We start from the raw sequence: 23,131 nt of genomic DNA, 5'->3' as shown, positions 1-23,131 counted from the left end.
CACTTATCCGCTTGTACGAATGGCCTGATTGCCTGCACTTCTCTTCCCTAGCACAAGATGGCAGTACATTCATGTTTTTTTTTACACTTTACGAAAAAAAATTACATTTATTTTCACTAACATAAGGGTGTTCATAACATAGATTATGTTCATTTATATAACATAACTGCATTAAATGTATAGTTATACATTTACATATAAAAGCATTTCCCTAATACACATACTAGTACATGACCATCAATTCTATATTTCTGCTAATGTATTACGAAACAAAGATATATAGTTACTGTATGTTGCACTTTATTTTATGATTTTGTAATGGGAAGATGCTTCTGCCATTGTTATTTATGTGGGATTATGGCATTTTAAGCATACATATCATTTTCATTCAGGTGGAAGCATACATATACACATCCAACACTGCAAACTGCAATTGAGATAAACCCATCCAGACCACCTCAAGTATACCAGGTAATGGATTGGTAAATTGATGGTTAATACATTTGCACTTTGATCATCCTTGGCTGAATTTAAGCTTTGGGGCAATATGTAATAGCCAAATTTCTGCAAGTCTGCCCGTATTCTTAAAGTGGCAAACATTTACAAGGCAAAACTGACCTGGTTTTGCCTTGTAAATAATTGCCGCTTTTTAAAAATACGGGCAGACTCACAGAATTTCCCGAACAGTCTGCAACTCCTGGGCTACTGCATAAATCCTTAGGTCTCATGACATGCGAATAAAGATCAAACAGAACTTTACCAAGGGAACACGGATATGGATGTGGATCACATGGGCTGTTAAAAGGGCTAACTCACAGTTTTCCAGTCTATGCTTCTTCAAGAAGCGCCAAGGCCTACTGATATGTACCCAAAATCATTTTTTGGGGATCTCGCAGAAACAAAACATTGCATACTTTCCAACTCTAATGTTACCTCTAATATTAAATCTACCTGTATCATATAAAATAAATACAAGACACAAGAAACACCATATTGTGAGGTATCCTTTTATTACAGAGGTGACATTGTACACTAGTTCTCACTCCACATGTACACATTAATGAGCACCACAGCTGTTTACATGCAATCTTCATCACAGGAAGTAAATTCCCAATGTCATGTAATGACTCAGACAACCTGATAGCACAGTGACAATCCTTATGCTTGTACCATTTTATACCCTGTAATAAGACACCATTATAACATAAGAAGTATGGTCTAAGCTACCACAATGTGGTAAGGTTAAAAGGGCATACACAACATTGTTGCCCTAGTTCATTTCTTAAAGAATAGCACCAATTTTTCCTTGTGCTCAAGTGTCAGATATTCATTTTGCACACAGAGAAGTAGAAGGCATTAAAAAAATGGACAATTCCGAATCACTAAAATGCACCCTTGCTTACATCAAATAGGGCAAGTAAGAGATCTGCCACACAATCCAGCTCAAGGCTGGATTGTGGCTGTTACAGGTGGGCTCCTAAAAGAGGAGAGATTTTTTTCTTCTCCAGAAGGTGTTGTCTAAAAGTAGACACCCATTTAATTGTATGGATGTGTACCCTGAAAATGTATAAACCTCTAAAATATACCAGGCGACTGCAAGGTTTCACTGCCCCCGAATGTCTCAGTCACATTATATAGTTTGGCTTTGAGACACTGTTGGCCTGCTTGTGTGGCCAGCTATACAAACACATATATGTACAATTATACATAACACACTCTTAGGGTGATATTTAATTGTGTATCGCTCCCTATCTCCCACCTAAAACTGATGGGAGATCGGGACTGGGGTTTTGGGGGAGATATTCTATTCTATTGTTTCTTTACCAAACGAATGGGCGTGATACGAAAAGTTCTGTTTGAGCGATCAAACAGGTAATTTTTCGCTCATTTCAGCTCCCCACCCCCTGTGTAGGAGGTAGGGTGTGAGCTGAAATGCCGGCGACAACAGGGTGCCCGAACAAAGCAACACTTGAATAGCCCCTTGGGCGCCATCTACTGGTGCTGGCAAGTACTGACTATCGCCCATAATTTGGATCATCTGCCATTTATCACTCTGCAAAATATTATTGATCAGCTGTGCGCTACCAGATGCAATATAACTGATGGGAGAAGTAAACTCTCTGCCAGGACCCTGCAACTGGTATAGAACAGATCAACCCTAATGCAGAAAATGCATAAACATTATTAACCTTAAAGCATTAATAGTCAAGACTAAAAGATCACAGTAAAGCAATAACACAATGTGCAGAGCAACAGAGAACAGGGATGTTGGCAGATAGAGACTTAACATGCTATTGGATAAATTCCTGCATTAAGTCTCATCAAGGGTCAGAAGCGCATCTGGAGGTAAGAGGAGAGGAGCAGTTCTGGTGGGCAGAAATCGCCATTCCTGTTCACCACACGCATCAGACGTTTGCCATGGGAGTTGGAACCTAAGAAGAAGTCAGATGAAAAGGAGGATGATGATATTAGTTGGCAATAAATCAAGGTGTCTATATTATTTATTACCTAACATAGCCTAGTGTCATCTGCACAGCCCAGGATAGTAACTTGCTATAGGAGAGACAAACTGCAGATTCAATTCAGTGTAACTAAACTATGTAGCGCTGCACTGTGGCTATGCTAATAACTATGCTACTTGCACATTAAACAGGGCATAAATGCACATTATGTAGAACCAGCATTACAACTGTGCAAGTTACTATCTAGTCTTAAAAATGGGGTATAGTTTTTGGCAACTACCTGTATGAAAGGTACAGAGGTGAGCAATCTTATTAACAAAAGGGAAGATTTACATTATAAAGAGAAGGTTGAAAAACTAGGTTTGGTTAGTTTGGAAAACAGTTACCTAAGTATTAAAGATAAATATGTTAGAGGTCAATTCAAAGAGTTGTCTATTTTCTTGTACCAAGGACCTTAATAGAGGCGATGAGCTGTGAATGCATAGGAAAGGGAATTTTACTGCAACGGTGGTTCAGTTGGGGGAATATCTAATGAGGTGGTGATGGCATATACAACAATAAAATGTAAAAATGGTTTGGATGCCTTTGCAACAAAAATAAAAGGCTAATATGGGATAATATATAAATAAGCCAGTGCACTGATCATTTCAGATGCACAGAAGAACCCCTCCTCCCACCCGGAAGAAAATGTTTGCCAACTGTCACAATGGGGATTACGCTTCCAGAAATCCTGCATATTTAAATACAGCAAGACACCAGGAGTGGACACAAATAAGACAAGTCAGCATAAAATGCAGACCTCTGTTAGAAGAATCTCCCTCCTCCACATACAGTGCACTTTGCAAATGGCCTTCACATGCGGAATAATAGAAGTATTCATCTCATTTTCTACATTAAGTTTATAAGGTTGGTTTAAAATAAATTCATATAATTAATCACCTGAACAAACTCTCATCACTGAATATTGAAAGCCAAGTGAAAGTGTACAGTACTAAAAGCTTGCTCTTGTGCCTTTTAGTTCCTGTGGTACAGGTAGGTGGCACTGCACGCTCACATTGGTCTATTGCTGGAGAAGGGAGAAAAGGGCTGGCAGCAGGACTAGTACTAACATATAGACCACATGTACTGGGAGATAAACATGTCCCTAATAGACGTAAATTTGTTTCCTTTTCCATAATTATCCAGCATTAACATCCCAAAACAAATCCCAGAGTCCTTACTGGCAGAGGCCAGATCCATGTACTGGCACACAGCGTGCAACAGGAGGCGCTGGTAACTGCGAGAGAACCAGATAAGAAACAGTAAGTGTGTATTGCACAGCAGCACTGCCACGAGTATTTTAACAGTTTATATAAAACACTTCAACATTTTATTCTTTTAAAATAACAGTTAAATAGAAAAGAAATGAAAGGTTAACAATTAGTTTGCCATTACATGAGCAAGGAAAAGCAGAAAAACAAGCCTCGTCTTCCCAATAAACCACAGAAACTGTAGATTTTTTCCCCTATTTCATACTTTTATCCACACAACTGCATTTACTCTTTCATAATACCAGAAAGAAAGCCAATGATATGTTTGTACTCTGCTGTGTTGCTTTTGTTTATTTTATTGGTCTCGTCTTACTCCAAGTAATATAAGTGTAAAGCTGTATACACACTGATCGATATACTGTCCGATCGACACAACGTATCGCTCACAAAGGCGCATATTGGGCGAGGTGACCATGGTCGCTAGTGACATTGACAGGTTTGATGTGCTGCACATCAAACCTGACGATATCGCTAGCATCCTGTAGTATGCTTATGATGTTCTGTGCTTCATTAACATTGCTCAAAGTGTCCCCAGGTTCCGATGTGTCGGCTGGGTATATATCGTTTGAGTACCCAGCTTTAGAATCACTGGTCTATAACTGATCCCTGTTCTGACATCAGTATTACATTTTAGGAACGATTCATTTATACTATTCTTGCTAGATTGGTACAATGATATCAATGCTAATATTGCTACTTTAGTTTGTACTTGTACACTATGAAAAACACAGAACACTAGAGAAAATGACATTTTATATATATATATATATATATATATATATATATATATATATATATATATACATACATACATATACACACACACACACTATATATATATATATATATATATATACACACACACACACACACGTATATACACATACATACAAGCATCCTCCAAACATTAAATGGTGATATTTATCTAGTCTTAAACAGGCATTGCAGTCCTGCTTTTTCCAAGGACAAATCTCAAGAGACTGAAACAATGAATTATAACTGGATACATTCAACCATTTAATGTCTGGGGAGTGCTAGTTCTTTTCTACTATTTATGATAGGAAATAATTCCCCTTTCTGTACACCCCACACTTGCTTGCTATACACACACACACACTATAGTAAATACATCAGCACAGCTGCCCGGCTCCTCCTATCGGGTTATACTTAACACCCACCCCACCCAGTTCATGGTCCTCTACACACCTATTGATCAGGGTTAATGATATAGATAGATCACAGGTTCTCAAACTCGGTCCTCAGGACCCCACACAGTGCATGTTTTGCAGGTCTCCTCACAGAATGACAAGTGAAATAATTAACTCCACCTGTGGACCTTTAAAAATGTGTCAGTGAGTAATTAATTCACCTGTGCACCTGCTGGGTTACCTGCAAAACATGCACTGTGTGGGGTCCTGAGGACCGAGTTTGAGAACCTATGAGATAGATCAATAGATCGATATACATACACACACAGAGGATCTTTTTATGGCCGGAATGATAGTTTTAGCCCTTCCACATTGAATAGAAGGTTAATCAACCAGTGTGGATGTATGAAAATGGTCAGAAACAGATGTGGTACCTGTTTTCCATCATTGCAATGTACACAGACTCAGGGCTGACTGAGAAAAAGGACATCATCTCCTCTTCCAAGCACTCCAGGGTACCCTGTTACAGAAACACAGTTGGTTACCCAAACAATAGCAGCACTGGGATACATTACAACTTTAATCATGATATGGAAACGACATGTTTAAATTTATATTTATAGTACTGTGCCGGGATAGTGCCGCCAGCATTCTGCTAACAGTGACCTTTGTCCTCCAGTGTGCAATCCACACCACAGTCCATTTCATTTCACTTCACTTCACGTAGGCTATCTATACATACTATGGCAAACTATTCTGAAACGGATTATCACTATTGTTCATTTACACCGTGCAAATCTATTCTTTAGCATTGTACAGGGATAATTATGTTTATAATATAACCGTTACACAGAAGTTAAGCAGGCCCTGAAATGGAGAAATAGTCTAAAGCACTAGTTGGCAGACTGTGTATTCGTTTTGCACTGATTAATTCTGTATAATAACTACTACTTAAATTAACAAGACCAAAGAGATAGATTTATTTAACAAGGGCTGTTGACTGTAGGGACAATATCTATCACCTTGTATCACATGTCCAAGCTATTCGTACGGGTGGTCTTCAGTATGCCGAATGTCGGGATTCCGGCGCACATTATACCGGCGGCGGAATCCTGACACCCGGCATACCGACAGCTATTCTCCCTCGTGGGGGTCCACGACCCCCCTGGAGGGAGAATAAAATAGTGTGGCGCGCCACCGTGCCCGCAAGGGGCTCTTTAGCGCTCGCCACGCTGTCGGTATGCCGGCGGTCGGGCTCCCAAGTATGACTTGCATTTGGTATCACGCATAAAAATGCTATACCTTTTCAAAGTGAGTGGGAAGCCTCCATTGCAAGAATTACGTATGTGGTTCAGAGTTACACAATATTCTACATACTTTATAGAAAGTGTGGAAAAGAACGCTGCTTTACCATTGGAATCTGCCGTCTTTTAAGAGTGCAACGCAGGCTGCGGCTAATCCTCTGGTAACACTCCTCAGCGGTGTAAGCGGGATGCTCTAAGAAATAGAACACAGTTATTGTGACCAAAACATCATCACAAAGACACAGCAGTATCCCTCCACAAGTGTAAACACTAGCATCTCTATCGTTTTCACCCTACATCTCCGCGTAGCATTATTTTGTCACGACAGGGGCCTTTTTATGAAACAGACATACCACTCTTGGGTGTGTGTCACGCAGCGATATACACACGTCTTTGGTGATTGAATGCATTGAGCGTACAGTATATATACACAAACACAGATCTATCTGTCTATATACATAAATCTCTCTCTCTCTATATATATATATATATATATATATATATATATATATATATATATACACACACATATACACACACATACACACACACACACACACAATGTATTGTATACAGAGTAACCTAATTACATTTCCCCTATTCAGAGCAGTCTGTAGCTTGATCTAGCAATCAGAACGCCACAACACAATATTATTTGATAGGGGACTTACTACGACATAGATAGCAGGAAAACATCCCAAAACATATAGTGCAAGAAGTCGTTGATAGGAGGAATAAGGTGCTGTACATTGCATTGTTATAATTTGTATAACACAATAAAGGTAATTGTTCATTGCAGTTTAGTCTCATTATTCATTTGTCTGTCCATTTTCACTGTACATCACCTTATTCCCCCTACTGAATCAATTACTTTTTGCAGACTTTTTTTGGAGGAAGCCCATGTTCTAATTAGGGGTGTATTCATTAAGTGTTGGAAGCTGCCGTCTTGTCGGAAAGATGGCAGTTTCAGACAGGTTTAGGTCGGAAGGGGTTCCGACCTATTCAACAGGGGCTGTTTTTTCCCCGACAAATCGTGAATTCCCGACTTGTCGGAAAACACATGGATTGCCGGATTAGCCGTGGATCCATGTTTTCCGCGGCAAAATCAGACAGGTTTTGGCCCTGGTTCCGACAAGGTCAATCCGACTTTTTTTTTTAGTCGTATTGACATTGTCGGAACTGGGGAGAAGAGACGAGGTAGCGGGGACGCCGGTGAGGAGACGAGCAGCGGGGACGCCGTGTGGACGGGTGAGGAGCTGACCTGTAGTATCCTTCCGTTGGAAAGGATCCGACCAGGTACTGAGTATACCCCTTAGTCTCCCTGTTAGATCAAGCTACATACATCTCTAAATAACAGAGGTTAAATTTTGGCCACCATGTATGTGTATATTTATGCATGTATATCAATATCTTTCACTGTCCAATATCCATCTAATCTCCAATATGGCTAGAGTCAGGGTATTACTCACAAATCTGGCTTATATCTAAACTGATGCGATACCATAATGTTATATAAAACAAACAAAAAAATAAAACATATTAGGGAACTGGTAATGCACTAAAAAGTAAAAAAAAAAAAAAATGACCCATGCTTTATCTAACAAACTACTGTAATCATAAATACTGGATAATGAAGGACATCAGCAGGCACTTGGGAGAATGTTTGGGAATGTGCTTAGGAGGGGAGTGAGAAGCAACGTTCATGTAACTGATGTCTGAAAATAGTTTATGATGACTGCAAGGGTTTGTAACTCAGAGGAGGAGTTAGGTTACAAGTGGCAGTATGTGCGAGGTTTGTAAGAATGCTCAGAGGGAAACGTAACAGTTAACAATAAGTGGACAAGGAGGTACAAGGAAGGGGGGGGGGGGGGGTCATACATGCACTCCTGTGTCACTGGTACATCAACTTGTTTTCCTTCGGTAAGTATTTGTTTTAATAGAACTTACAAAGGTGACATGAAGCATTCCTTCGAAATTATATTTTTTCATTCACTACATCACTAATCTATATTGCTACACTGCATTTACACATTTCATATATATTAATACACATAAAATTCCTTCCATTGAGAAGTCCTGGCTGGCTGTAAGCCCCTACAAGCAAATTTCAGGCCAAAAGTAAAACTAATCTAGTGATACTTAAGGCATACATTAAACATAGATTTATTGATATTTGATATTTAGTAGGTACTTGATATTTATATGTAGTAGTTACATCAGTGTAACATGCATCCTTTCTAAAAGAAAAAAAAATCCCACAGTAAACATCAACTTGCTACACTTCTTGTGCCCCTTCGCTAATGGTCCAATGTCACAGGGAGGGTGCTGTTCATATTGAACAACTCTGAACTATGCCTCAGACATCTGCTGTATGAAAAATATACTGTACAAAAGCTAACAAAAAAAAGCTGATTAAAAAAAAGCCAGCACTCCGCTACACACCAGATGTAATAAAATGCCATGTTTTGTCAATGCTCATACAAATGTACATATTTATGTGAATCTTAGGGGCACATCACTTCTGTTTTAAGTTTAGAGGTTCAAAAGATGCATCTAACAAAGTGGCACAACAGGGAAGAATTTCACATGGAGATAAAGATGCAAACAGGGATAGAAAAGGTTTGCCAGATGGACTGTACTATAAAGGCAATAAATGACCTCCGGTACCTGTCCTCTTATCTTTGGACTTACTACCCCTCTCTCTAGGTCCCTTCACTTCTTGCTCCAGATAAAGAAGCACTTTCTCCTGTTCTTCTCCAGTACGATTCATAAAATCATTCCATATCTGAAAAAAAGAACATTATCTCAAGATCAAAATCACTTTGTGACAGGATAATCCATTGGTACTCCAATTGAGCTCAAAGAATAAAAGGATATTTGAAGAACTCTACGATGGGTAGAAATCAGCATCAAGAGATAAGTGCTTGTGTTACAATGCACGATGTGATGGTTTAGATTCTTTACATCATCAGCTAAATCTGAAACATCTCCTTGAACACTCTACAAACCAGCAGGCAAAGGGACATAGTATATTGTTGCAGCATACAAAACAGTTTCCTATAGATCAAACACTGAAAACCATTTAAGAAATAGCATTGATCTCAAGTACTGAAATGGTACCAAATGGAGAATGTGTTGAAGGGGCTAAAACACATTAAGATACGTATAGAACTGGGAAAAACATTTATTTTTGTAAAGCATTAATCTTCACCATTTGTCCTGAAACTGACTATGTTCAAAATTAATACATAACTAGCTTGGTCATTGCCACACTTCAAATTGATTAAAATGTATGATGCAATTTTGACAGCCACATGGGCCATATGAGACCAAACTGACTAGAACAGATCGTAATTGTAGTCAGACAATGGCCACATCTGAACACGCATGAACTCATTGTGGCTGACTGAATTGTGGTGTGTACTCACCCTGCTGGACATCTATTGATGCTATTCAACTATTGCTCTGGTCAGACACCCATCAGCTGTGGCAGTCACGTTTTTATCGTAGCCTCCAGAGGTACGTGAAAAAAAAGGTGTAAAAAAGTCTGTACTTTGGCCGCCCAAATAGCCCAAATCAGGATTTTGGACGCCCAATCAAGTTCTTTAGACAGGTTTAGAGACTTTGTGTGGCTAAACCCAGAGCGGACAGACGTATTAACTACTAATGGGCATCTGCTAAGTGAAACAAATGAACAACTCCGATAGAGGCCCATTCGCACAGATGTCCAGCAGGGGGCATGTGCCACAACTGAATCAGCCCCATTGTGTGATCTAGCTAATAACGCAGTCAAATTTACTGCATCTGTATGGCATGTGTGACAGTTACAGCCAGAAATTGGATGAGACTGTGTATAGCCAGCTTAAGCCAACATGTACCAATACTACTATGTAGCTAAAGAGAAATGGAGAATGGTTAAAAATCTTTTATATACAGGGATATGCTCTGCTTGTAGATGGACCAATATTATTGACGTGAATAAAATAGCCTAATCACCTTTTTAGAGTTTAAACCCTACTTGACTTCTTTCCTGCTTGGCAAACTACAGTACTTTACTTTCTATTCTCACAACTGGATCCGCTCATAGTGAAGCCCCGCCCCTTCGATGGCGCATGGTCTTCCCGCTCTTCTTTATACCGGCTTTGTGTGTCTGGGCGCATAAAATGGAGACAGTCCCCTTTTAAGCCTGTATTGCCAGTCTGGGTACTGTGTACACTACAGTGTACTAAGTCTGGAGACTCAGTTCATCCCGTGTGGGAGCTGTGCGTTTCCGTACCCTTACGCCGCCATAATGGGCAGCGACCCAATAAACCGGGACGTCTGCTTAGTACTCATCACTCTTCTTTCTGCTGGCTCTGTTAGGGGTGGCGGCTTGCTGCGGGAATGTATGCTCGCCGTGGTAGGGCTTGCGAATAGTTCCCTCAGGAGCTAGCGTCCTGTCAGCGGGGAACGGGACCATTAACCCTTAGTGGGGTTAGGCCGTTCCCCACCCTAAGTCCCACGAAACAGGCAGGCTGGTGCGATCCAGTCCTGCCTGAAAATAAACTTAGAAAATAAATGCAGAAAACTCTTCAGGAGCTCCCAGAGATGTGACCGGCTCCTTCGTGCACATTTTCTAAACTGAGTCTGGTAGGAGGAGCATAGAGGGAGGAGCCAGCACACGTTATCAAACTTCTATAGTGCCCTTGGCTCCTAGTGGACCAGTCTATAGCCCATGGTACTAAATTCCCAGTATCCCCTGGGATGTAAGAGAAAAAATATTTACTAAAAATAAGATTTTACTTACCGATAAATCTATTTCTCGGAGTCCGTAGTGGATGCTGGGGTTCCTGAAAGGACCATGGGGAATAGCGGCTCCGCAGGAGACAGGGCACAAAAAGTAAAGCTTTTTCCGATCAGGTGGTGTGCACTGGCTCCTCCCCCTATGACCCTCCTCCAGACTCCAGTTAGGTACTGTGCCCGGACGAGCGTACACAATAAGGGAGGATTTTGAATCCCGGGTAAGACTCATACCAGCCACACCAATCACACCGTACAACTTGTGATCTAAACCCAGTTAACAGTATGATAACAGCGGAGCCTCTGAAAGATGGCTTCCTTCAACAATAACCCGAATTAGTTAACAATAACTATGTACAATTTATGCAGATAATCCGCACTTGGGATGGGCGCCCAGCATCCACTACGGACTCCGAGAAATAGATTTATCGGTAAGTAAAATCTTATTTTCTCTATCGTCCTAGTGGATGCTGGGGTTCCTGAAAGGACCATGGGGATTATACCAAAGCTCCCAAACGGGCGGGAGAGTGCGGATGACTCTGCAGCACCGAATGAGAGAACTCCAGGTCCTCCTTAGCCAGAGTATCAAATTTGTAAAATTTTACAAACGTGTTCTCCCCTGACCACGTAGCTGCTCGGCAAAGTTGTAATGCCGAGACCCCTCGGGCAGCCGCCCAAGATGAGCCCACCCTCCTTGTGGAGTGGGCCTTTACAGATTTAGGCTGTGGCAGGCCTGCCACAGAATGTGCAAGTTGGATTGTGCTACAGATCCAACGAGCAATCGTCTGCTTAGACGCAGGAGCACCCATCTTGTTGGGTGCATACAATATAAACAACGAGTCAGATTTTCTGACTCCAGCTGTCCTTGCAATATATATTTTTAATGCTCTGACAACGTCCAGTAACTTGGAGTCCTCCAAGTCACTTGTAGCCGCAGGCACTACAATAGGCTGGTTCAGATGAAATGCTGACACCACCTTAGGGAGAAAATGCGGACGAGTCCGCAGTTCTGCCCTGTCCGAATGGAAAATCAGATATGGGCTTTTGTAAGATAAAGCTGCCAATTCTGACACTCTCCTGGCAGAAGCCAGGGCTAGAAGCATGGTCACTTTCCATGTGAGATATTTCAAATCCACCTTTTTTAGTGGTTCAAACCAATGAGATTTTAGGAAGTCCAAAACCACATTGAGATCCCACGGTGCCACTGGAGGCACCACAGGAGGCTGTATATGCAGCACTCCCTTAACAAAGGTCTGGACTTCAGGGACTGAAGCCAATTCTTTTTGAAAGAAAATCGACAGGGCCGAAATTTGAACCTTAATAGATCCCAATTTGAGACCCATTGACAATCCTGATTGCAGGAAATGTAGGAATCGACCCAGTTGAAATTCCTCCGTCGGAGCACTCCGATCTTCGCACCACGCAACATATTTTCGCCAAATTCGGTGATAATGTTGCACGGTTACTTCCTTCCTTGCTTTAATCAAAGTAGGAATGACTTCTTCCGGCATGCCTTTTTCCTTTAGGATCCGGCGTTCAACCGCCATGCCGTCAAACGCAGCCGCGGTAAGTCTTGAAACAGACAGGGACCCTGCTGAAGCAAGTCCCTCCTTAGAGGTAGAGGCCACGGATCTTCCGTGATCATCTCTTGAAGTTCCGGGTACCAAGTCCTTCTTGGCCAATCCGGAACCACTAGTATCGTTCTTACGCCTCTTTGCCGTATAATTCTCAATACTTTTGGTATGAGAGGCAGAGGAGGAAACACATACACCGACTGGTACACCCAAGGCGTTACCAGCGCGTCCACAGCTATTGCCTGCGGATCTCTTGACCTGGCGCAATACCTGTCCAGTTTTTTGTTGAGGCGAGACGCCATCATGTCCACCATTGGTCTTTCCCAACGGGTTACCAGCATGTGGAAGACTTCTGGATGAAGTCCCCACTCTCCCGGGTGAAGATCGTGTCTGCTGAGGAAGTCTGCTTCCCAGTTGTCCACTCCCGGGATGAACACTGCTGACAGTGCTATCACATGATTCTCTGCCCAGCGAAGAATCCTTGCAGCTTCTGCCATTGCACTCCTGCTTCTTGTGCCGCCCTGTCTGTTCACATGGGCGACTGCCGTGATGTTGTCCGACTGGATCAACACCGGTTTTCCCTGAAGCAGAGGTTCTGCCTGGCTTAGAGCATTGTATATTGCTCTTAGTTCCAGAATGTTTATGTGAAGAGACGTTTCCAGGCTCGTCCATACTCCCTGGAAGTTTCTTCCTTGTGTGACTGCTCCCCAGCCTCTCAGGCTGGCGTCCGTGGTCACCAGGATCCAATCCTGTATGCCGAATCTGCGGCCCTCCAATAGATGAGCACTCTGCAACCACCACAGAAGAGACACCCTTGTCCTTGGAGACAGGGTTATCCGCAGGTGCATCTGAAGATGCGACCCTGACCATTTGTCCAACAGATCCCTTTGGAAAATTCTTGCGTGGAATCTGCCGAATGGAATTGCTTCGTAAGAAGCCACCATTTTTCCCAGGACTCTTGTGCATTGATGTACAGACACCTTTCCTGGTTTTAGGAGGTTCCTGACAAGCTCGGATAACTCCTTGGCTTTTTCCTCCGGGAGAAAAACCTTTTTCTGAACCGTGTCCAGAATCATCCCTAGGAACAGCAGACGAGTTGTCGGCATTAACTGGGATTTTGGAATATTCAGAATCCACCCGTGCTGTTTTAGCACTTCTTGAGACAGTGCTAATCCCATCTCTAGCTGTTCTCTGGACCTCGCCCTTATTAGGAGATCGTCCAAGTATGGGATAATTAATACGCCTTTTCTTCGAAGAAGAATCATCATCTCGGCCATTACCTTTGTAAAGATCCGAGGTGCCGTGGACAATCCGAACGGCAGCGTCTGAAACTGATAGTGACAGTTTTGTACAACGAACCTGAGGTACCCCTGGTGTGAGGGGTAAATTGGAACGTGGAGATACGCATCCTTGATGTCCAAGGATACCATAAAGTCCCCCTCTTCCAGGTTCGCTATCACTGCTCTGAGTGACTCCATTTTGAACTTGAACTTCTTTATGTACAGGTTCAAGGACTTCAGATTTAGAATAGGCCTTACCGAGCCATCCGGCTTCGGTACCACAAAAAGAGTGGAATAATACCCCTTCCCTTGTTGCAGAAGAGGTACCTTGACTATCACCTGCTGAGAGTACAGCTTGTGAATGGCTTCCAAAACCGTCTCCCTTTCGGAGGGGGACGTTGGTAAAGCAGACTTCAGGAAACGGCGAGGTGGATCTGTCTCTAATTCCAACCTGTATCCCTGAGATATTATCTGCAGGATCCAGGGATCTACTTGCGAGTGAGCCCACTGCGCGCTGTAATTTTTGAGACGACCCCCCACCGTCCCCGAGTCCGCTTGAGAAGCCCCAGCGTCATGCTGAGGCTTTTGTAGAAGCCGGGGAGGGCTTCTGATCCTGGGAAGGAGCTGCGTGTTGCTGTCTCTTCCCTCGACCTTTGCCTCGTGGCAGATATGAATAGCCCTTTGCTCTCTTATTTTTAAAGGAACGAAAGGGCTGCGGTTGAAAAGTCGGTGCCTTTTTCTGTTGGGGAGTGACTTGAGGTAGAAAGGTGGATTTCCCGGCTGTAGCCGTGGCCACCAAATCTGATAGACCGACTCCAAATAACTCCTCCCCTTTATACGGCAAAACTTCCATATGCCGTTTTGAATCCGCATCGCCTGTCCACTGTCGCGTCCATAAAGCTCTTCTGGCCGAAATGGACATAGCACTTACCCGTGATGCCAGTGTGCATATATCCCTCTGTGCATCACGCATATAAAGAAATGCATCCTTTATTTGTTCTAACGACAGTAAAATATTGTCCCTGTCCAGGGTATCAATATTTTCAATCAGGGACTCTGACCAAACTACCCCCGCACTGCCCATCCAGGCAGTCGCTACAGCTGGTCGTAGTATAACACCTGCATGTGTGTATATACTTTTTTGGATATTTTCCATCCTCCTATCTGATGGATCTTTAAGTGCGGCCGTCTCAGGAGAGGGTAACGCCACTTGTTTAGATAAGCGTGTTAGCGCCTTGTCCACCCTAGGAGGTGTTTCCCAGCGCTCCCTAACCTCTGGCGGGAAAGGGTATAATGCCAATAATTTCTTTGAAATTATCAGCTTTTTATCAGGGGCAACCCACGCTTCATTACACACGTCATTTAGTTCTTCTGATTCAGGAAAAACTATAGGTAGTTTTTTCATACCCCACATAATACCCTGTTTAGTGGTACCTGTAGTATCAGCTAAATGTAACGCCTCCTTCATTGCCAAAATCATATAACGTGTGGCCCTACTGGAAAATACGGTTGATTCGTCACCGTCACCACTGGAGTCATCGCCTGTGTCTGGGTCTGTGTCGACCGACTGAGGCAAAGGGCGTTTCACAGCCCCTGACGGTGTTTGAGTCGCCTGGACAGGCACTAATTGATTGTCCGGCCGTCTCATGTCGTCAAACGACTGCTTTAGCGTGTTGACACTATCCCGTAGTTCCATAAATAAAGGCATCCATTCTGGTGTCGACTCCCTAGGGGGTGACATCCTCATATTTGGCAATTGCTCCGCCTCCACACCAATATCGTCCTCATACATGTCGACACACACGTACCGACACACAGCAGACACACAGGGAATGCTCCTAACGAAGACAGGACCCACTAGCCCTTTGGGGAGACAGAGGGAGAGTTTGCCAGCACACACCCAAAGCGCTATATATATATCAGGGATAGCCTTATAATAAGTGCTCCCTTATAGCTGCTTTGTTATATCAAAATATCGCCATAAATGTGCCCCCCCCTCTCTGTTTTACCCTGTTTCTGTAGTGCAGTGCAGGGGAGAGACTTGGGAGCCGTCCTGACCAGCGGAGCTGTGAGAGGAAATGGCGCCGTGTGCTGAGGAGATAGGCCCCGCCCCTTTTCCGGCGGGCTCGTCTCCCGCTATTTAGAAAAATTAGGCAGGGGTTAAATATCTCCATATAGCCTCTAGGGCTATATGTGAGGTATTTTTAGCCTTTATAGGTACTCATTTGCCTCCCAGGGCGCCCCCCTCCCAGCGCCCTGCACCCTCAGTGACTGCCGTGTGAAGTGTGCTGAGAGGAAAATGGCGCACAGCTGCAGTGCTGTGCGCTACCTTTAGAAGACTGCAGGAGTCTTCAGCCGCCGATTCTGGACCTCTTCTGACTTCAGCATCTGCAAGGGGGCCGGCGGCGCGGCTCCGGTGACCATCCAGGCTGTACCTGTGATCGTCCCTCTGGAGCTTGATGTCCAGTAGCCAAGAAGCCAATCCATCCTGCACGCAGGTGAGTTGACTCCTTCTCCCCTCAGTCCCTCGCTGCAGTGATCCTGTTGCCAGCAGGAATCACTGTAAAATAAAAAAACCTAGCTAAACTTTTTCTAAGCAGCTCTTTAGGAGAGCCACCTAGATTGCACCCTTCTCGGCCGGGCACAAAAATCTAACTGGAGTCTGGAGGAGGGTCATAGGGGGAGGAGCCAGTGCACACCACCTGATCGGAAAAAGCTTTACTTTTTGTGCCCTGTCTCCTGCGGAGCCGCTATTCCCCATGGTCCTTTCAGGAACCCCAGCATCCACTAGGACGATAGAGAAACTAAATATAGTATAAATACACAATGAAAACATACAATGACAATCTCAATGAATTGAAGATCAGAATGCAATGTAGCTTGATATACAATTTAAACTCTGGCTGCCTGATATTTAGTAAAAATACTTCAAGTCTCTTTGTATTGAACTAGAGATAATGCAGAGTTCAATTACTCGATAATAACAGTGTCCTGAAATCAGGGGGGCTCTGATAATTAAGGTGATCACATCCAAGACGTAAAATAAGAGTCCCAGGAATCTCAGCCTCTGATGGTGTTAGCACTGCTGTAGTAACTGGTGAGTCCGACATGATGTTTCACAAGTCTCCCAGGTGGTAATGATATCTTATCAATCTACGAGTATTCCAGAAGAAAGTGTAAGGTGATGCCAACCACAAGATAGCCACACCGTAATCATTCAGCAGCTACCTTGCGCACTGTGAATGGGATCGGCCAGGAAGCGCAACACTCAAGCTTACCCTCTGGCGTTGGGGGCATGTACCTTTTCCTGCTCAGTTGTATATAGTGTATTTGGGCTAGCAGCAGTGCAATAAGTCCGTCCAATCACTGTGTATGCAAGTTGGTAAATGGCAGTACTCTTGCACCTTTCTTAATGCTCTCCTCATCAACAAATTGTGTTCTAAGAAACTTTGGGCCTAATTCTGATCGCAGCAGCAAATTTGTTAGCTAATGGGCAAAACCATGTGCACTGCAGGGGGGGCAGACGTAACATGTGCAGAGAGTTAGATTTGGGTGGGTTATATTGTTTCTGTGCAGGGTAAATACTGTCTGCTTTTTTTTTTACACTGCAATTTAGATTTCAGTTTGAACACACCCCACCCAAACCTAACTCTCTCTGCACATGTTAGATCTGCCCCCCCTGCAGTGCACATGGTTTTGCCCATTAGCTAAGAAATTTGCTGCTGCAATCAGGTCTGAATTTGGCCCTTTATCAAGACATGTCATTTACCAACTTACATAGTGAACAATGGATTTCGTTTTCACTTTTTTTTTTTTTTGCAACCACAACTTCCTTCCACCTACCTTGTGAAGCATCTTTTTTCTCATAAGGCTGTATTTATAGGGTGGGCAGTCTATATCATTTTTGTATAAAATCTTACACCTACCTGACAACTACTGCCTTCCTAGTCCTATCTTCCATGATCTATCATCGCTTCATACTTTGTAAATGCTGCAGCAAAGTGAGACTTTTCACATCCACCACGTCCCATTACATCCCCATGTACTCCAGAATCCAATCCACATTACAGATGTAGCGCATGGAGCAAAGTTGTAAGTGGACACAAGCCGCATTACACATAACATGCGAGTGCCCTGTGACTCGGTAGCACTGAGCATCTTTTTTTGTTGTGTCTATTGCTGTGGAAATGCGTCTTAGATGCAATGTAATGCAATAGGACACGCAAGGAGCTTCTGCTGATTAAAATGATATGCAGTATGCCTTTATTCTATTTGGGCCTGTGACAGTATTTTCATACAAAACGCTATGCTACAGAGTCCCACCACGTCATGGCGCGACTTGAAGGGTTGTTTAGTGTGACTGCAGCAAGGATGTAAGAGGCCACATCTGTATTAACGATGACTTACAAAGCCCTTAATGCCACTATCCTATACAAGTTGAGTCTCCCTTATCCAAAATGCTTGGGACCAGAGGTATTTTGGATATTGGATTTTTCCGTATTTTGGAATAATTGCATACCATAATGAGATATCATAGTGATGGGACCTAAATCTAAGCACAGAATGCATTTATGTTACATATACACCTTATACACACAGCCTGAAGGTCATTTTAGCCAATATTTTTTATAACTTTGTGCATTAAACAAAGTGTGTGTACATTCACACAATTCATTTATGTTTCATATACACCTTATACACACAGCCTGAAGGTCATTTAATACAATATTTTTAATAACTTTGTGTATTAAACAAAGTTTGTGCACATTGAGCCATCAAAAAACAAAGGTTTCACTATCTCACTCTCACTCAAAAAAGTCTGTATTTCGGAATATTCCGTATTTCGGAATATTTGGATATGGGATACTCAACCTGTACTACAATTCCAGCCTCATCTCTAAATACTCTAATTAACAACCTCTTAGATCTGCCTCCGACCGCCATCTACAAATGTTACACATTTCTGAAAACTCCAAATTTTCTACAGCCTACCATCTCCCAACTATACTACTCAAACAGTGTAGAACACCTTCGCTGCTACGCCACTCTGTTTTACTAGATTGTAGGAAGTTGGAACACTAGAGCAGGTCACTCTCTACTATTAACTGAATCACTTATTTTGTCTACCTTCCGTGTCCCTGTTTTCTCCACTGTCTGTATGCCTGGGAGCACTGTGGAACCTTAAAACTTAATGGAAATAATATTCTACAGCCCCTGAAAAGTTGAAAATATTTTACAGCTCATGGAAAAGTTGTTCCACATGTACTATTTGTCCAAGTATTACTTTGCTCATCAGTTTGATATTTTTTTTACAACTTAATTGGGTATTCTTTGATAATGCTTCGATATAGATTTCCTTTAATTAAACATTTCTGTTCCCAAGCATCTAATATTTTATTATACGATGCTGTACTGTTACTAATCACAGTAGTCTACAAGCAAGGTTTCAGTAATATGGATGAAAGTGGTCATTATCTGTTCACTTTGTATGTTCAGATTACGACACAAAAAGTTGTTGTATTTTTTTATTTTTATTTTTTAGAAACAAGCAATAACAAAAAAAAAAAAAAAAAAAAAAAAAAAAAAAAAAGACGCTTAAAACAGTGGTTTCAAAACTTTTTTGAATCACGGCGCCCTAGAATATCAGAATTTTTTCACGGCACCCATAGGCCAAAAATTTCTTCGAGAAATTTAGAAAGAAATATTACATTAAGTAGATCGCGTTTATAGGTCATCCTTAGGGTCAGTTGTGTGGTGAGGGACAAGATTTGCTTCTGTTTGGCCACATATTTTATGACTGGCAACCACCAGCACTGGTTTTGCCTATTATATTGACCATGAATAATTTGAATTGGTCCTGGACCACCAACCCAGGGCACCCCTGCAAGTGTCCCGAGGCACCCCAGGGAGCCATGGCACACAGTTTGGGAACCTCTGGCTTAAAAACGTATGACACCATCTGGAATCTAACTACGTGCATTTTCTGTGTTGAATTTGTAAAAATGGACACTATCTTTCCAGTTTACACGTGGAGGAATAGTTATTGCAAATAATATTACTAAAAACCTCATTACGCAAAAATTAATAATATTCTACCCCCATCTACAGTTAAGTTACTATTTCTCTAATGACAGATTGTTCCATTAATGCAAGTAACAAAATGTGGGGTTGGTGTAACCAGGACCGTAAGGAGGGTGGGGCAGCTGGTGCCATCGTTCAAAGGCGGAGGGCCCTGGGGGCAGCACACTAACCCTGAATCTGGACTGCAGGGTGCCGCAGCCAGTTTCACTACAGAAATTGCCAAACAGCGTGTCCTTTGTGCAATCCAGCCAACTCCCCTGCAGGCTGTACAGCTGCTCTGAGTGTCTGTGTGTAGTGCCCTGGTGATGGCGGAACCACCCACCTGAACGGTACTTTACTATGAAAATATGTTGACCATGGAGAGCCAAGTTGCTTGCACTTAAGGCAGGCATGTCCAAACTGCAGCCCTCCAGCTGTTGTGAAACTACATATCCCAGCATGCCCTGACACAGTTTTGCCGTCAGAGAATGCTAAAACTGTGTCAAGGCATGCTGGGATGCGTAGTTACTCCTCAACAGCTGGAGGGCCACAGTTTGTCTCATAATGACCTTAAGTCAGGCATGTCCAAAGTTTTATAAAGAAATACACAAATTGCTGAAATACCATATAGAAACAAATCCTCTTTACAAAAAAATGCCATGTGCCTACCAATATCTTACCTTAATATAGGTCTCATTATTACAGGCTTCAGTAAATATGCTGGGAGAAGCGCATAGGTAGGCCTCCCCCTCCTCAGACACACACTCATCCCTCTCCAGCAAACTCAGCAGATAGCGATCTACGATGGGGAAAAAAAATAAGATTTTACTTACCGATAAATCTATTTCTCGTAGTCCGTAGTGGATGCTGGGGACTCCGTCAGGACCATGGGGATTAGCGGCTCCGCAGGAGACAGGGCACAAAAATAAAGCTTTAGGATCAGGTGGTGTGCACTGGCTCCTCCCCCTATGACCCTCCTCCAAGCCTCAGTTAGGATACTGTGCCCGGACGAGCGTACACAATAAGGAAGGATTTTGAATCCCGGGTAAGACTCATACCAGCCACACCAATCACACCGTACAACTTGTGATCTGAACCCAGTTAACAGTATGACAACGTAGGAGCCTCTGAACAGACGGCTCACAACAACAACAACCCGATTTCTTTGTAACAATAACTATGTACAAGTATTGCAGACAATCCGCACTTGGGATGGGCGCCCAGCATCCACTACGGACTACGAGAAATAGATTTATCGGTAAGTAAAATCTTATTTTCTCTAACGTCCTAGTGGATGCTGGGGACTCCGTCAGGACCATGGGGATTATACCAAAGCTCCCAAACGGGCGGGAGAGTGCGGATGACTCTGCAGCACCGAATGAGAGAACTCCAGGTCCTCTTTAGCCAGGGTATCAAATTTGTAGAATTTTACAAACGTGTTCTCCCCCGACCACGTAGCTGCTCGGCAGAGTTGTAATGCCGAGACCCCTCGGGCAGCCGCCCAGGATGAGCCCACCTTCCTTGTGGAATGGGCCTTGACAGATTTAGGCTGTGGCAGGCCTGCCACAGAATGTGCAAGTTGAATTGTGCTACAAATCCAACGAGCAATCGTCTGCTTAGAAGCAGGAGCACCCAGCTTGTTGGGTGCATACAGTATAAACAGCGAGTCAGATTTTCTGACTCCAGCCGTCCTTGAAATATATATTTTCAATGCCCTGACAACGTCCAGCAACTTGGAATCCTCCAAATCGCTAGTAGCCGCAGGCACCACAATAGGCTGGTTCAGGTGAAACGCTGACACCACCTTAGGCAGAAAATGAGGACGCGTCCGCAGTTCTGCCCTGTCCGAATGGAAAATCAGATATGGGCTTTTATACGATAAAGCCGCCAATTCTGACACTCTCCTGGCTGAAGCCAGGGCCAGTAGCATGGTTACTTTCCATGTAAGATATTTCAAATCCGCCGATTTGAGTGGCTCAAACCAATGGGATTTGAGAAAATCCAAAACTACATTAAGGTCCCACGGAGCCACTGGGGGCACAACCGGGGGCTGTATATGTAGTACTCCTTTTACAAAAGTCTGGACTTCAGGAACTGAAGCCAATTCTTTCTGGAAGAAAATCGACAGGGCCGAAATTTGAACCTTAATGGACCCCAACTTGAGGCCCATAGACAATCCTGTTTGCAGGAAATGTAGGAATCGACCCAATTGAAATTCCTCCGTGGGGGCCTTCCTGGCCTCACACCACGCAACATATTTTCTCCAAATGCGGTGATAATGTTGTGCAGTCACCTCCTTCCTGGCTTTTACCAGTGTAGGAATGACCTCTTCCGGAATGCCTTTTTCCCTTAGAATTCGGCGTTCAACCGCCATGCCGTCAAACGCAGCCGCGGTAAGTCTTGGAATAGACACGGTCCCTGCTGAAGCAGGTCCCGTCTTAGAGGTAGAGGCCACGGATCTTCCGTGAGCATCTCCTGAAGTTCCGGGTACCAAGTTCTTCTTGGCCAATCCGGAGCCACGAGTATCGTTCTTACTCCCCTTTGCCGTATAATTCTCAGTACTTTTGGTATGAGAGGCAGAGGAGGAAACACATACACTGACTGGAACACCCACGGCGTTACCAGAGCGTCCACAGCTATTGCCTGAGGGTCTCTTGACCTGGCGCAATACCTGTCCAGTTTTTTGTTGAGGCGAGACGCCATCATGTCCACCTTTGGTTTTTCCCAACGGTTCACAATCATGTGGAAAACTTCTGGATGAAGTCCCCACTCTCCCGGGTGTAGATCGTGTCTGCTGAGGAAGTCTGCTTCCCAGTTGTCCACTCCCGGAATGAACACTGCTGACAGTGCTATCACATGATCTTCCGCCCAGCGAAGAATCCTTGCAGCTTCTGCCATTGCTCTCCTGCTTCTTGTGCCGCCCTGTCTGTTTACGTGGGCGACTGCCGTGATGTTGTCCGACTGGATCAACACCGGCTGACCCTGAAGCAGGGGTTTTGCCAGGCTTAGAGCATTGTAAATCGCTCTTAGCTCCAGTATATTTATGTGAAGAGACATCTCCAGGTTTGACCATACTCCCTGGAAGTTTCTTCCCTGTGTGACCGCTCCCCAGCCTCTCAGACTGGCATCCGTGGTCACCAGGACCCAGTCCTGTATGCCGAATCTGCGGCCCTCTAACAGATGAGCACTCTGCAACCACCACAGAAGAGACACC

At 43.5% G+C, this 23,131-nt stretch overlaps 1 protein-coding gene across 2 annotated transcripts in view; it reads right to left on the bottom strand.

Moving 5' to 3' along the window:
• Positions 1 to 993: 993 nt before the first annotated feature.
• R3HDM4 (R3H domain containing 4) overlaps positions 994 to 23,131 on the bottom strand; it is a 112,522-nt gene continuing 90,384 nt past the window's right edge. Inside the window, exons 3-8 of one of the 2 annotated variants that reach the window (XM_063914376.1) lie at positions 20,598 to 20,716; positions 8,892 to 9,009; positions 6,332 to 6,417; positions 5,355 to 5,440; positions 3,683 to 3,738; positions 994 to 2,432 (exon numbers count right to left, since the gene is read on the bottom strand). In XM_063914376.1, coding sequence (XP_063770446.1) covers positions 2,329 to 2,432; positions 3,683 to 3,738; positions 5,355 to 5,440; positions 6,332 to 6,417; positions 8,892 to 9,009; positions 20,598 to 20,716 — 569 coding nt within the window. In that variant the 3' untranslated portion in view covers positions 994 to 2,328. The remainder of the gene's footprint in view (positions 2,433 to 3,682; positions 3,739 to 5,354; positions 5,441 to 6,331; positions 6,418 to 8,891; positions 9,010 to 20,597; positions 20,717 to 23,131) is intronic. The other variant, XM_063914377.1, reaches the window with a different exon arrangement.

This window comes from Pseudophryne corroboree, chromosome 1 (assembly GCF_028390025.1).
Source record: "Pseudophryne corroboree isolate aPseCor3 chromosome 1, aPseCor3.hap2, whole genome shotgun sequence".
Lineage (NCBI taxonomy): Eukaryota > Metazoa > Chordata > Amphibia > Anura > Myobatrachidae > Pseudophryne > Pseudophryne corroboree.
Note: the sequence above shows the minus strand (reverse complement) of the source record. Positions and strands in the feature narration are given on the sequence as shown.